The 14,177-nt window shown below is 45.7% G+C and overlaps 1 protein-coding gene across 1 annotated transcript in view; it reads right to left on the bottom strand.

Annotated features, from left to right (window-relative positions):
• Window positions 1-13,764, bottom strand: part of Kpnb1 (karyopherin subunit beta 1) — a 28,798-nt gene extending 15,034 nt beyond the window's left edge. Inside the window, exons 1-9 of the mRNA XM_085829602.1 lie at window positions 13,376-13,764; window positions 13,219-13,277; window positions 10,748-10,930; window positions 7,697-7,897; window positions 6,327-6,479; window positions 4,546-4,605; window positions 3,995-4,084; window positions 2,901-3,011; window positions 1,606-1,707 (exon numbers count right to left, since the gene is read on the bottom strand). Coding sequence (XP_085685728.1) covers window positions 1,606-1,707; window positions 2,901-3,011; window positions 3,995-4,084; window positions 4,546-4,605; window positions 6,327-6,479; window positions 7,697-7,897; window positions 10,748-10,930; window positions 13,219-13,277; window positions 13,376-13,415 — 999 coding nt within the window. The 5' untranslated portion in view covers window positions 13,416-13,764. The remainder of the gene's footprint in view (window positions 1-1,605; window positions 1,708-2,900; window positions 3,012-3,994; window positions 4,085-4,545; window positions 4,606-6,326; window positions 6,480-7,696; window positions 7,898-10,747; window positions 10,931-13,218; window positions 13,278-13,375) is intronic.
• Between the last annotated feature and the right edge of the window lie 413 nt (window positions 13,765-14,177).

Genomic DNA, 14,177 nt, shown 5'->3' with positions numbered 1-14,177 from the left:
AAAAAAAGGATCAAAGCTATTAAACTTTGAATATTCCTAACAAACTCTGAGACTGATATGCACAGAGAAACATACATTCCCGCACAGAATACTTCACAGCTCAGAGTCACACAGGACACTGCGAGGCCATGATACCAGGAAACAATGCAATGAATAAAGTGAGGAGAGCAGTGGTATAAAATCCAGTGCTCCTGAGACCTCTGGCTGCCTTTAGCCCCAGCACTCAGGAGGCAGAGGCAGGTGGATCTCTGTGCTCCAGGTCAGCCTGGGGTACAAGTGGAGTTCCAGGACAGTCAGGGATACACAGAGAAACCCTGCCTCAAAAAGCTTAAACAAGCCAGGCGTGATGGTACATGCCTTTAATCCCAGCACTTGGGAGGCAGAGGCAGGCGAATCTCTGAGTTTGAGGCCAGCCTGGTCTACAAAGTGAGTTCCAGGACAGCCAGGGCTACACAGAGAAAACCTGTCTCGAAAAACCAAAAAACAAACCAAAAAGCTTAAACAAAACAAAAAAAACCTAAGAATGTATGTACCCATCACTTAGATCTTCAAGACAGCTTTGATTTTGATTTTGTAATGAACCTTTAAAAAGTATTGTTCTTAGGCAATGATGCTGTGTGCCTTTAATCCCAGTACTCGGGAGGCAGAGATCTTTGTGAATTTTAGGCCAGTCTGGTCTACAGAATTCCAGGAAAGCAAAGGCTTCTCAGAGAAATTCTGTCTTAAGAAAATAGAACAAAAAGACAACTTGCTCTTGTTTACAAATATGAATGAATGTGTTAAAAATATGTGTATGGATACATGAGTGCATGCATGTGTCTGTGAAGGCAGGCCGGAAACACAGGTCTTCCTGGAGCTGGCAGCTGTAGCTACTTGAGTCCAGTGCTCATTCTTAACCCGAGCCATCACACTTAGCCACTGTGATGAGTAATAACTGACCGGGAAGGCTCCGGACTAGGTCCCAGGGTTCTTTTGACACATCTCACTAGGTAGCCAAGTGAATTTGAATTTCTGATCCTCCTACCTCCAGATCCTGAGTGTTAGGAGCACAGGCACATAACCCTGTTTTAGGTGGCCCTGAAGACCTAACGCCAGGGCTTCATACATGATGATGGGTAAGCACTCTGCCACTGAGCTCAAATTCCCAGCCCCTAACAGTATTTTCCATGGGTTAAGAGTCCTTTTTGGATGTGTCCAACTTTATTCGTTTTTAAAAATACATACATAAATCCAATGATTTCATGAAGCTATTGCAGATACTAAAATAGGCTTCTAAGGGCCCTATAGGTAGCATATCAATTCTATTTTTCCTTTTTCTTCTTTGAAGCAGAGGGTAACAGGTGCATGCCAGGCAAGCTTCCTGCTACTACCCACAACCTATCTTTATTGGAACTTACACAAAACACATGTCCCAGAGTATAAATGCTATAGCATTCATGAAATCAGAGCAATGCAAGGTTTGTTCACAACCAAAATGTTTGAGACACTCAGGCACAACTCAGTGGCTCAGCTCAGCTAGTTCTGAGTCGAGTCATCCACAACAGATGGCGCCAACGTCATGCATGGAAGCTGTTCCCTACAGAACCAAGCAGTCCAGAGGCTCACCTGTTTAGTCAGTGTCTGTGTGAGGATGGGCACCAAGTACTGCAGTGCTCCCTTGGCGTAAAACTTGCTGGTGTGCTCCGGGGGCCGTCCTTGTTCTGCTGCCTAAGGAGAAACACAAAGTACACAAGCTGTTATTATGAATGCTGCAACCTACAGTGAGAACTTCAGCAGGTATATAATGCCATGGTTGTGTTCGCTGTGGTATTTGGAGCTGGTGCCTGTACTTTGATCAACTTCAGCATTATGTAGTACATATATGCAGATCTATGCATTACATTCGTGTATATTAAAGGACCATGTCTACTTTTAGAATTACATTCTTAGACTGGGGATGAAGCGCAGTTGCTACAGTGCTTATCTTGCGTGTGCAAAGCCTGTGGTTTAATCCCCAACACTGCATAAGTCAGTGGGAGATGATCCATACTTAGGAGATGGGAGACAGAGAATCAGAAATTCAGGGTCATCCCTGAAAACATTAGAAAGAAAGAAAACTATTAATAACCTGACATCTAGTGCTAGAAAGAGAACCCAGTCTAGTAAAATGTTTGCAAAGTTTCCTGTCCAGACCCCACATGAGAAAACTGTGCTGCCCGACACAGTGGTGCGTGCTTTCAACAGCACTTGACAGGCAGTGGGATACATGAGCTCTAGGACAACTAGAGCTACATAGTCAGACCCTGTTTCAAAAACAAAACAGAAAACAACTGGCTGTGGTTTGCAAGTTCATAATCCTAGCACTACAGTGCCGAGACAGTAGAGTCCTAGGCTCACTGGCCACCAGCCCCGCCAGCAAGCCCCAAGTCCTATGAAATAAGTTCTCAAAAACACCCAAAAAACCAAAAGCAAGATGGATAGGAACACCTGAGGCTGTTCTATAGTTTCTAAACACACGGGAAATGTGTATGATATATAGTGTTCTTTTGGCTCACGAGATACACAAGGGTTCCACAAGATGAAGCTGCTCAAGGTCCCAAGCCAGAGACGCCCTGTCCCCATATCTGACTTCTCCAGAGCTGGGAAGTTGTCAATTACACATCTTGGTCCTGTACTAAGGAAACAATTCCCTGCTGCCACTTCAACAAGCTGACAATTTGCTGCCCCCTTGTGTTCACAGCAGAACTACCAGTATAAATACCTGAAACTTGCAAAAACATGAATTGTCTCATTACTAAGGGAATCTGGTAAGCAGAAAAACAATCTCTACAGTCACCCAGTCAGAACAGAACCCCGCCAGGAGATGTGTCAAGTCCCGACACGACGGCAGCTCTTCTCAGAGAGGCTCACCCCAGGCTCACCTCTGAAGCCTCAATGGCCAAATCCATTTCCTCATCACAGACATTGGACCAGAACTCTATCCCTTGGAGAGCCACCTCATCAATGTCACTCTTCATTGCTTCAATTGTGATCTGGAGGGAAAGAAAGACACCAAGTCAGACACCTTTTTAACCAGACATTCAAGATTAAAACTACAGCCGGGCGGAGGTGGCGCACGCCTTTAATCCCAGCACTTGGGAGGCAGAGGCAGGTCTGGTCTACAGAGAGAGTTCCAAGACAGTCAGGGCTACAGAGAAACCCTGCCTCTAAAAAAGAAAAACAAACAAAACAAAACAAAAAGATTAAAAAAAAATACAATTTGTAGGCTCAGTGGTTAAGAGCACTGACTGCCCTTTCAGAGATCCTGAGAGTTCAATTCCCAGCAACCACATGAAGGCTCACAATTATCTGTAATGGGATGCGATGCCCTCTTCTGGTGTGTCTAAAGACAGCAACAATGTCCTCATATACGTAAAATAGGTAATTCTAAAAAATAAATAAAGCAATTTGTGTAGTAGTTGAATACAAAATACAAAAAACCTTGTAAAATATCATTTAAAATATCTTATAACAGCTGAATGCACACCTCTAATTACAACAATCCTAGCACTACTCGGCACTCAGGAGGCAGAGGCAGCCTGGCTAGCCTAGTCTACAGAGTTCAAGGCTAGCCTAGTCTACAGAGCAAACTCCAGGACAGCCAGGGTTACAGGGGCCCTTTTTGGAGTGTTAGTGGTAGACATATATATAATGCCAAAGAAAGCAGACATCTTCTTGGCATATAAAGTTAAATTAACATTCATCATGGGACTCACACCTATAATTCCAGCCCTAAAGAGGATTGTTGAGTTTGAGGCCACTCTGGACTATATAGTGAGCTCCAGACCAACTGGAACTATGTATGGTGTGAAACATTGTCTCACAAAAATAAACAACAAGCCTTAACACCCATACTCAAGTAATTTTCTTGACTTCATAATATTAAGTTTCTAAAAACCCACAGAATTACAAAATAGTAATTAAAAATAATGAGCCCAGCAACTAACTACAAGTTCAAATTACATAAAATACTTACTGCAAAAAGGGCAGGACCCATGTATGTCTCCATGTACTGGTAATACAAGGACATTATCTTCACTAGATTCTGTAAAGCAGCCACTCTTACCTTTTAGGAACAGATACAACAGTTACTAAGAAAGCAAACTGTCTGCAAAGGAAGCCTTAATGACTAAAGGCACCTCTGAGTAACACTTGTCACCTGCCCCCTCCATGTTCCATGAGGAAAACCCACAGAAGGGTTAAACCTACTGGTGCTACCCAGACCAAGTCATTCCTTTCACTAACTTCCAGGGTCAAGTTTAGGTCACAGCAGTAGCAATGCTGTTGATATCAATGTCTACAATGGAGAGAGTCACTGAACAACTCCTGGCACTAAATTAGCAAAGGCGGTCAAAACCTTCCCTACCGTTAAGGGAGTATAGTATCTCTTACGTACGTTGAAGAAAACTTTCATTAGCAAGATTACTCAAACTTTGTTTAATTCAATGATTCCCCTAAATCTCCAACTGGCTGATAAGAGTGTTTCCTAGGAAGACAGGGAGAATTTTCAAATAGCAACAAACTTACCCTTGTGTCTGGACACTGTGTGGCTTCACAGACCACTTGCATGATAAAGTGCCTTTCAGACTGCAGGGAAGGAAAAGAACAATAGGAATCCATTAACTCCATGTAGGAAGCTTCAAGACTCCACAAGGAAGGCACCAGAGAGACAGAGACCAAGACTGTCCCAAGGCTAACAACAGCTGGTGAAAAGGGGAAAAACAAACCCTGCATGTGGGAAAAGCACTTTCCTTAAATGTAATTTTTGACATTAGTGTATGTGTGGCGGGAGAAGCAGGTTTCGAAATCTCCTTAGTTTCAGGCTAGCAGGTTTTATAACGGATTCTAGGTCATCTAGGGTTATAGAGAATGAACTCTATACCTCAAAATAAAAAAATTAAAGATATTCAGAACCTTTGGTTTCTGAGACAAATTTTTTCTGTGAAATGACAAATTCACATCAAACACGGTAAAGAGCAAACAGAACAGTTAACTTCACTGTTAACTCTCTGTGATCTCAAAGGAAAATTCCATTTCTGAACCAATTATAATTAGTTTGCTTTGAATCTGGGCATGGTGACATACACCTTTAATCCCAGCATTCGGAGCCTGTCTCATACAAAACAGAAAAAAAGTAACCAACCACACATGCACAAAGTAGCTCGCTGTGGTGTCCCAGCTCTCACAACCCAAGGCCAAGAAACAACAAACACTGATCCAAGGTGTCAATGAACATAAATCCAAAAATATTTTCAGACCATATGACTCAGTAACCCCACTTCTGAGTATAGGCTAAAATGCACTGAAGTCAGCTTTCAAAACACATCCACATGCTCATTTTCCCTGGGCACTGTTCACAGTATCCGAAAGGCGAAAGCAACCCAAAAATGGATGACTTGATATACAAAATGCAATACATACATATAAATCATTTATCATCACCATCGAGCTTTATGAAGAAAACTATGCATGCACAACTTTTGAAGATACTTTGCTAGGTAAAAAACAGAACAAAAGGGCTGGTGAGATGGCTCAGTAGGTAAGAGCACCCGCCTGCTCTTCCGAAGGTCAGGAGTTCAAATCCCAGCAACCACATGGTGGCTCACAACCATCTCGTAACGAGATCTGACTCCCTCTTCTGGAGTGTCCGAGGACAGCAATAGTGTACTTACATATAATAAATAAATAAATAAATCTTAAAAAAAACAAAAAACAAAAAACAAAACTAGCTACGAAAAGTCAAGCATAGACTGGTAGGATGGCTCAGTGGGTAAAGGTACTTGGTGTGCAAGCCTGATGACCGAGCTCAACCCCTGGAACCACATAAAGGGGAACAGAGAAAACAGGTTATGCATTGTCTGTCCCCTGACAGCTAAACTATGTGCACCATTCCCCACACACCATGCGCACACACAAAACATTAGAGTAACTCAAAAGTTCTACAAATGAGGCCTGATTCCATTTTTGTATTTACATGAGGTATCCAGAGTAATCAAATTCACAGAAACAGAAAGTAGAATTGTGGGTGCTAGCAGCTGGAGACTGGAGAAATGGGAAGTTAGCCAGTAGGTATAAAGTCAGTCTGCAGATGAAACATGATGAATGCCTCTCCAGCAAACAGAATAACTGACCTAACACATTAAAACAGGTCACCATGGCCAATCTGCCATTTCATCAAGTCCTGGACACACATCACAAGAAACCTCACTAGACTGGAGATGCACGCATTCTGATCTTAAAGACAAAACCAATCTTTGAAGTCTTTATTTCTAATACTCTAAGCAGGTTATGATGTCAGAGAAACATACCTCTTTGTCAAAGTTTGCTTTGGTGAACTCCAGTGAGTTCAGGAGTGCATTGGTAGCAGCCAGCTTCACATTGTTACTAGGCTCCTCCTTCCTCATCCCCTGGATTATGGCAGTCAGGATCTCATTGGACTTATCCTGTAGCTGCTCTGGGTCCTAAAACAAGCAGAGAAAGGTTACGGCCCAGCAACGCACTGCTGTCCTTCCAATGCTAACAGCTACTGAAGAGAGCCTACAACCTCTTCTTACAGTTTCACTGGGATAGCTCTGCAAAGCACCTGCAAAATACCCCCAGAATGGCACAAACCAAACTCATCAGCCCCTGTCTCTGCACACAGAGACAGCAGCAATCTGGTAGCTTTCCCCACCTGTGCCAAAAATAAAAGTTTAGAATAGCCAAAGACCTGCATGGAATGACTAAGGACATCTAAGGTCAGGTCAAATGTTATGGGCTGTGTAGTAAGTCAGTGCTGACCAGAGAACAGAGGAGTAAACCTCACCAGCAACAGTCCAAGGAGGGCTGTACCTAAGACTCCTGTGGTTCTGGTGCCTAACACTGGAGGTGAGAAAACTAGCCTCCAGACAGTAAATAAAAAGGCATGGGAATATTCATGGCTACCGCCCACACCCCCTAAAAACAGCTCTTGAGAAATGGAAGCAAAAAGCTCAGGAGTTCAAGGTCAGCCTGGAATACAAGACTATCTCAAGACAATAAAAACAATCTCTGATTTCCACTGAGTTCCTTCTTTTTGCTTTTGTGCTGGAGACCATATCAGAAGGTCTCATGAATACTACACACTCTACCTTAGCTATACCCAAACTCAGCCCCATTCTGAGTTCCTTATTTCAGAACATGATTAGTAATTTGAGATAAAGGTTTAGAGGGGCAGTGGTGGTGCATGCCTTTAGTCCCAGCACTTGGGAGGCAGAGGCAGGAGGATTTCAGAGTTCGAGGCCAGCCTGGTGAGTTCCAGGACAGCCAGGTCTATACAGAGAAACCCTGTCTCGAAAAACCAAAAAAGAGGGGCTGGTGAGATGGCTCAGTGGGTAAGAGCACCCGACTGCTCTTCCAAAGGTCCAGAGTTCAAATCCCAGCAACTACATGGTGGCTCACAACCATCTGTAACGAGATCTGACTCCCTCTTCTGGAGTGTCTGAAGACAGCTACAGTGTACTTACATATAACAAATAAATAAATCTTTAAAAAAAAAAAAGAAAAACCAAAAAAGAAATGAAGGTCCAAAGTAAGCCTTCCTATCTATAAAGCACGCCAGCAGCTCGGGGCTCCAGCCTTGTAATGGAGACCCCAGGACTACTCATGTGACACTAAAGAATGAAAGCACACAGATTAGAAACCATAGGCAAATACTTACTATATCTTGGCAAATGTAACCAATAGCTTCCAATGTGGACTCTTTCATATGCTCTGTGCTGTTGGGGTTTGTGACATTGGCTACCAGCTGAGGAATTAGCTCTGGCCACTGGCTTACTGGGATCTCTGCACAAGCAATACCAGCCACACACTGTGAGGCCGAACTAGGCCGGTAGGTTTCTGTGCCCAACGTCTGCAAAACCTAGAGGGGCGAGTTTGGAGGAGGGAAAATGACACAGAATATGAGTTTGTAACATTCTTTGAGTATATCTCACCCACCAACAACCACTTCTTTGACATGTATCTGACTTTTGTTCTCCTCACCCCACAAAAAGACTAGGTAAGTAGCAACAGCAGTCTCCACAACCTTAAAGCAAAACCATTCCTGCTTGCAGCCAAATATAGACTCCTTCCCAACTCATCTCACATCAAAACTCAACACGTGTCACAAAGTAGCAGCCCTGAAAGGCAAGGCAGGAGAGATGAGGGCAAAATATGTGTTCCAGGCATGTGTTTGTAATAAGAGCATGCTCACTGCCGTTTTTAGACAGGAAGGTAGGGTTATGGGATGGGTCGCTGTGGAGCACCCAGGTGAATGTAAATCCCAAGAACATTAATCTACTCTGACTCAAGGAAGTGATTTTCTCACCAACGACAAACACAATTCCTTTCTTTCTGTCCACTACAATCTAGTACTGACTTATGTAAAAGGCTTGGGGTTAAGTGACACCATCAAGTAAAGGTTACCAAAATCTAAGCCCCAACCATTATATAACGGAACTCTCAGGCGACTAGTTCTATATGCCTAGGAACCAAAACAGTGTTCTCAGCCATCACCAAGAAGTAGTCAGTGATGCCAAATGGAAACCCGCCACTAAGCATGTCTCACTAGAAATGCAGCATTTATACAGGGCAATCGCACAGCCTCGGACAAAGGAGGAAGCCACCGCTTGTGCAGGGTTAACCATTACCATGATCATCTAAGTCAGACCATGAGCTCACTCAAAGGCAAACAGTTAACTGTTCCTGGCATGAACACTGGGCTAAAAAAAAAAAAAAAAGAGCAGGTAGATATTCAGGCCAGCTCTGCTGACTAGGTCAGATCACTTAGTGCCCTGTGGTACAGTTATTAGCTAATATGAACACTCTCTTATATGGCATATCATTTTTTGCCAGCCTCCACCTAATAACAATAATTTCAATCTTAAAGTTTTGCTCTCTAGGAACAGCAGAGCTCGAATGGCTGTCAATAAAACGATGTCAAAGGCGCACAGTGGTGGACACCCTGGCTCCCACCTAAGCTCAGCACTCAAGAAGATGGAGGCTAGCCTGGGCTACCTCTGTGAACAAGCTCCTTTCTGAAAATCACAAAGGACAAATGAGGTAAGCTCTGTAAAACTTCAGAAGGTGAATGGGAGGGAGTTACCCAATCTGACTGAATCCCTGCCCAGGATGCAGACACCTAGTACCGGGAACAAGGGAAAGGGACTACCGTGTGTGGGGTAGAAGCCAGCCTGCCTGGGAACAATGTGAGATCTCTAGCTTCAAATGATTAAAACTAATAAAAGAGAAAAATATTTTATTTATGTCCAACAGCTAAGGAGGTGGGGATTAAAATATTATGCTTGGCTGGAGAGATGTCTCAGACATTAAAAGTGCATGCCCCATTTGCAGAGAACTCAAGCTTGGCTCCCATGTCACGAAGCTCACAACTCCTTGTAACTCCAGCTCCAGGGGGATGGATCCTACACCTTTGTCCTCCCTCCATAGGCACCTGTACCAACTGATAGGCAATAGACAGGATGACTGGAAAAGGGAGGAGGGTCACTGCTAGGGAAGCATCTGCCTCAAAGGACACTAATTTGCCTAAAAGTAGAATCTAAATCCAGCAATTATGATGCCCATAATCTTGACCTGCCTAAATACAAACAGAAACTCCTCTCATTTCCACCTTAATGCCCTGAACAAATTATGACTGTGACTATTTAATTTATCAAGTTTCCTTTGGCCCCTATCCATAAAGACCACTAAGTAACTAGTACTTAAAACAAGAAAAAGACAAGCCTATCTCTGTTTGAATCCTGTGCTTTCTAATTCAACAATAACAACAAAACAACAACAAAATCATAAAAAAGCCACAATGCAAAAGCAGAAAACTCACTCACAATGCTGAGACCTCAAGAAAGTTTTCCACAACGGGTTTCAAGTACATAAAAAGACAAGGCACACACCCAGGACTCAGGAGGCAAAGGCAGTTTGATTGTGAGTTTAGGGCCAGCCTAGACTACATAGTGAAACATAAATAGACAGACAAATCTTCAAGCTCTATGTTTGACTCAAAATTACTTATTTATCTCCCTGACTTTACACATTATCACGTAAAAACCAGCAAACAACAGGACCTGCCATCCCTAAAGCAAAAAGGAGCTGTTTGTCTGTGTTGGAGAGAGAGCAAAACAGCGTAACCCTCCCTGCTCTCCCAAAGGACCTATGAGCTCAGTTCCCAGCACCCTTGTCTGATCCTCACAATGGCGTGTAACTCCAACACTCTCTTCTGGCTTCCAAAGTTGCTAAAACATACATAAACACACATTTTTAAAGTAGAAAATATGTTTAAGATATCTATGAACATCCAGGCACGGTGGCAAACACCTGACCCCTTTTAGAGTAAGTGCAGAAAGGTTAGGAGTTCATAGTCACCCTTTAATAAAACCGAGGATGGATTGGGCTACTTAACACCTTGTTACACACTCAAAACTATACCGGAGTGCAGTGTGGCGGCACATGCCTATAACCCCAGTACTTCAGGAGTGAAATCTATCAAGAGACCCAACTAAAGTTTCCCAAGCTGCTGCAGGTCACTTTAGCTAGCTGAACCCAACATCACACCAAACACCCATTTCCACGCCAAGAGACTAATCACAATAAATTTTTACATTCAGTTGAAGTTAAAGTCTCAGAAACCTGTCATGCTCTACGCCATGCAAATGAACACTCCCCTACAATGCTGTTCCTTAGACCATGTGACAGCAAGGATTGGACAGTAACTTACATAGTTCTTGACTTCCCGTCGAGCATTAGCATCAATAGCGAGCCACCTCTGCTGGTATTGTGCCTTGATATCTGGATCTTTCGATGTCAGAGAGTTCTTAATTTGTAGGCCGGCTGCAACTCTGGCGACTTGACTGTTCCCGGGGTTTGCCAGCACTCTGGACAGTTCCACAAGGAACGTGGGCTGCGGGAAAGATGCATTTGCAAGCGGATTAGCAACTTCCCTGCGCTTAAAGTACTAGAGAAGCACACAAAATTTAGATCAAATCAAGGTATCTCAGGAAACGGGGAAGTATCTCTTTGAAATGGTACCTGCCTAGACTCAACATTGAAGAGGTTTCCTTGGGCTCAAAAAGTTAAGGCCTGACTAAGCAGCGAAAGCCACTTCAAGGACAAGTCACCTGCTACATGAAGTCACCTGCTACATGAAGAAACAGATGCCTCCTATCAAGAACATGTTTTGAGCCCAAGTCTAATAAATATCTCCCCAGAATTAAAGGCAAGTCGACACCTGGTGACACGTCAATCCTAGTGACAACTTTCTCCAAGCATGTACCACAATGTCCAGTACTGCAAATCTGCTCAACGAAAAGAATACTTGAAAAGTATACTTTAAAAAAAAAAAAATCTTGTTCAAAAATATCAGGACAGCCCTATGATCTCATATAAGGCATCTTTTCTAACATATATATGTATGTCTAACATAGATGTAAGACCTAGTCCTCTGTGTTTTAGTTCTGAATGTTCAACAAAAGGGATCTGTAAGCCAAAGTGATAACTAGTTTTCAGAAATTGAAAGAATATGACAATATGAATGATGAATTGTCAAGAGAAATTGGTTTCATCCCAGCACTTAGGAGGCAGAGGCAGAGGCAGGTGGATTTCCGAGTTGGAGACCAGTCTGGTCTACAGAAAGTGAGTTCCAGGACAGTTAGGGCTATATAGAGAAATCCTGTCTTGACTCCCCACCCCACCCCCAAAAAGAGAAAAAAAAAAAAAAAAAAAAACTGGCTTTATTTAGAAGCCGAACATACCAGGGAGCCTATTGTGTTTTGGACCTAATGTGAACTAACAATGAATCATCCAAAAATCTATGTTTTGAAATACAGGTCCAAAAGATAATCATCTCTAACACCCTCCTTCCTCTTTCTGAGCATCCAGAGGCACACACAGGGCGGTGGGAGGTTGGGGGGGGGGGGGATCTGTCCAATCAGGATGTTATAGAAGGCCAAAGTAGACACTTTTTTTAGTGTTAGCAAACTCTTCAAACACAGGAGATAATTCTCAATGTAAGCAAACTCTACAGGCTCAGAAGATAATTCTCCAATTTCTATTCCTTGCCACTGAAGAGTCAGGAGCAGGAAAAAGGGCTTCTTGCAAAGTTGCAAAAGCAAAACCAAGAATATACTTACTATGAGCAGAATTCTCAGTCTACACTAACAAGGAAATGCTTGGAAAGGTGTGAGATAAAAAAACCCTAACACAAAGCCGCTTACCTCTCTACCAAAAGTGGTCAGTACAAATCAGATTTGTCCCTGTATGGATGTTACTATTTTGCAAAACTATCACAAAGAACTACATTTGGTTACAATGTTTTTTTCACTTTTTAAGACTTCCTACCTTTAAAGAGACTTTCCATATCATCCACCCTTCCTTCCCCTTCCCCCAGAAAGGGGAGGAGAAACATTCTGGCAATAGGCTGCTTCAATAATCCCACATTTTCCTATACAAAAGTCAGTCACTTTTTCTTTTCACAAATGTACTTCTTAAATCCGAAAGTATTAAAAACAGGGTTACATTTGTGATTTATCAGAGAATAGGCTCAATCTCAGAAATGAGATTGAGATCCCTAAAGATGAGTTCTCTGAAAACCTAAGTCCAAAAAGAACATACGTGCACTTAGGCCAGGAATGGGATAATGATGGGCAAGAAAAAGAAAAAATTATGGCAATGGGTCCAGAGGTGGTCGGGTGCCAGGCGTGGCCATGAGCACAGACCAAGGGAGCTGGGGAAGGGTAGGGCTCTGGGAAGTAGTTGCACACAGCCTCGGAGCCAGGGGACAGGAAGGAGAAGCCGGCCGCAGCCAGTACAAGGCAGGCGGCAGGGCGCAGAGCTTCCACATGGCCCCTAGGCCCGGCTCCCCAACCCCCACCCTTGCTGAACACGCAGCGCCATGCAACCTAACTTCCCTTCCCTCCCTCTTTCTCCCTCCCGCAGCACCGCCGCCCTCAGGCCGCGTGGCGATTGGACGGCGATCACCCCGTCGCGCCTCGCCATTGGCCAGACGCGGGGCTCGGGGCGGGACACACCCACCGGCTTCCCGATGGCGGGGTTAGGTTGGGCCGGGCGGGGGGGAAGGGGGACGAGCCGGGGCGGGGTGGGTTCCTGAGGCCTGGGCCTCCAGGAGGGCGGGAAGGGCCGCACGCAGGGATGGGGACGCGGCGGGATGGGGCGCGGCGGGGCGGCACGCACCAGATTCTCCACGGCCGCACGCTCGAGGAACTTCTGCGCCGCTTCCAGCTCCAGCCGATCTGCCGGGAGAGATGGGGGGAGAGGCAGCGGGGTCAGAGGGGCCACCCCCTCCCCCACCCCGGTCACCTCGGCCCGACCCCCCGGCCCCGAGTCCTACCCGGAGACACGGTCTTCTCGAGGATGGTTATGAGCTCCATGGCGGAGGTGACGGCGGCGGGGACTCCTCGCAAGACAGCGGCCCGGCCTGTCGGGCGGCGGCTCCGACTGGGGATGGGGGTTGGGGGTCGGGTGGGAAGGGAGGGTGGGGTGGGGGGTGGGGGTCACCACAAGCCCATTCACCGGCTGCCTCTGGCCAGGCGCTCCGGCTCCCCTTCCTCCCCGCTCTCCTTCCTTCCTTCCGCCCTCCTAATGTGCTAGGCGGCAGCAGCTGCTCCTCTGGCGGCGGGGGAGGGACCCCGGTGGCAGCTCGGAGCGCGGCTGCTGCTCGGGCGGCGGAGGGAGAAAGGAAGGGCGGCAGTGAGTGAGTGAGAGGCGGATCGCAGGGAGGGAGAGAGATCGAGGGAGGGAGGCGGAGGGATATCCTTGCCGGACCTCTCCGCGGCGGCACCGCTCTGCCCAGCGATTGGCTACGGCCGGGGCCACGCGGAACCCCCGATTGGCCGGATGGCTAGCGTTGAAGGGCCGCCGCGCGCCCATTGGCCTGTGGGCTTCAAGGCCCGGTTGGCTGGGCGGGCAGCGGGATGGGGCGTGCTTATTGGTCGAGGGGAGGGGCTCTGGGGTGGGGCAGGTAAGAGCGCGCCGCTGATTGGGCTGGCCCGGTAAAGGCCTTCGGGCTCAGCTCGGCTGTGCGCGGGGAGGAGGGTGGGCGGAAGGTAAAGGCTCAGGCGCGCCGGATTGGCTGGGATCCTGGACGTTGATAGGACGAGGCGCCGGGAGAACTGAGGCGAGGAGTTCGGGGT

The sequence above is a fragment of the Mus caroli genome, unplaced genomic scaffold (assembly GCF_978045245.1).
Source record: "Mus caroli unplaced genomic scaffold, Mus_caroli_1 scaffold_13, whole genome shotgun sequence".
Classification (NCBI taxonomy): Eukaryota; Metazoa; Chordata; class Mammalia; order Rodentia; family Muridae; genus Mus; species Mus caroli.
The sequence above is the reverse complement of the archived record's forward strand: the minus strand, read 5'-3'. Positions and strand labels throughout refer to the sequence as shown.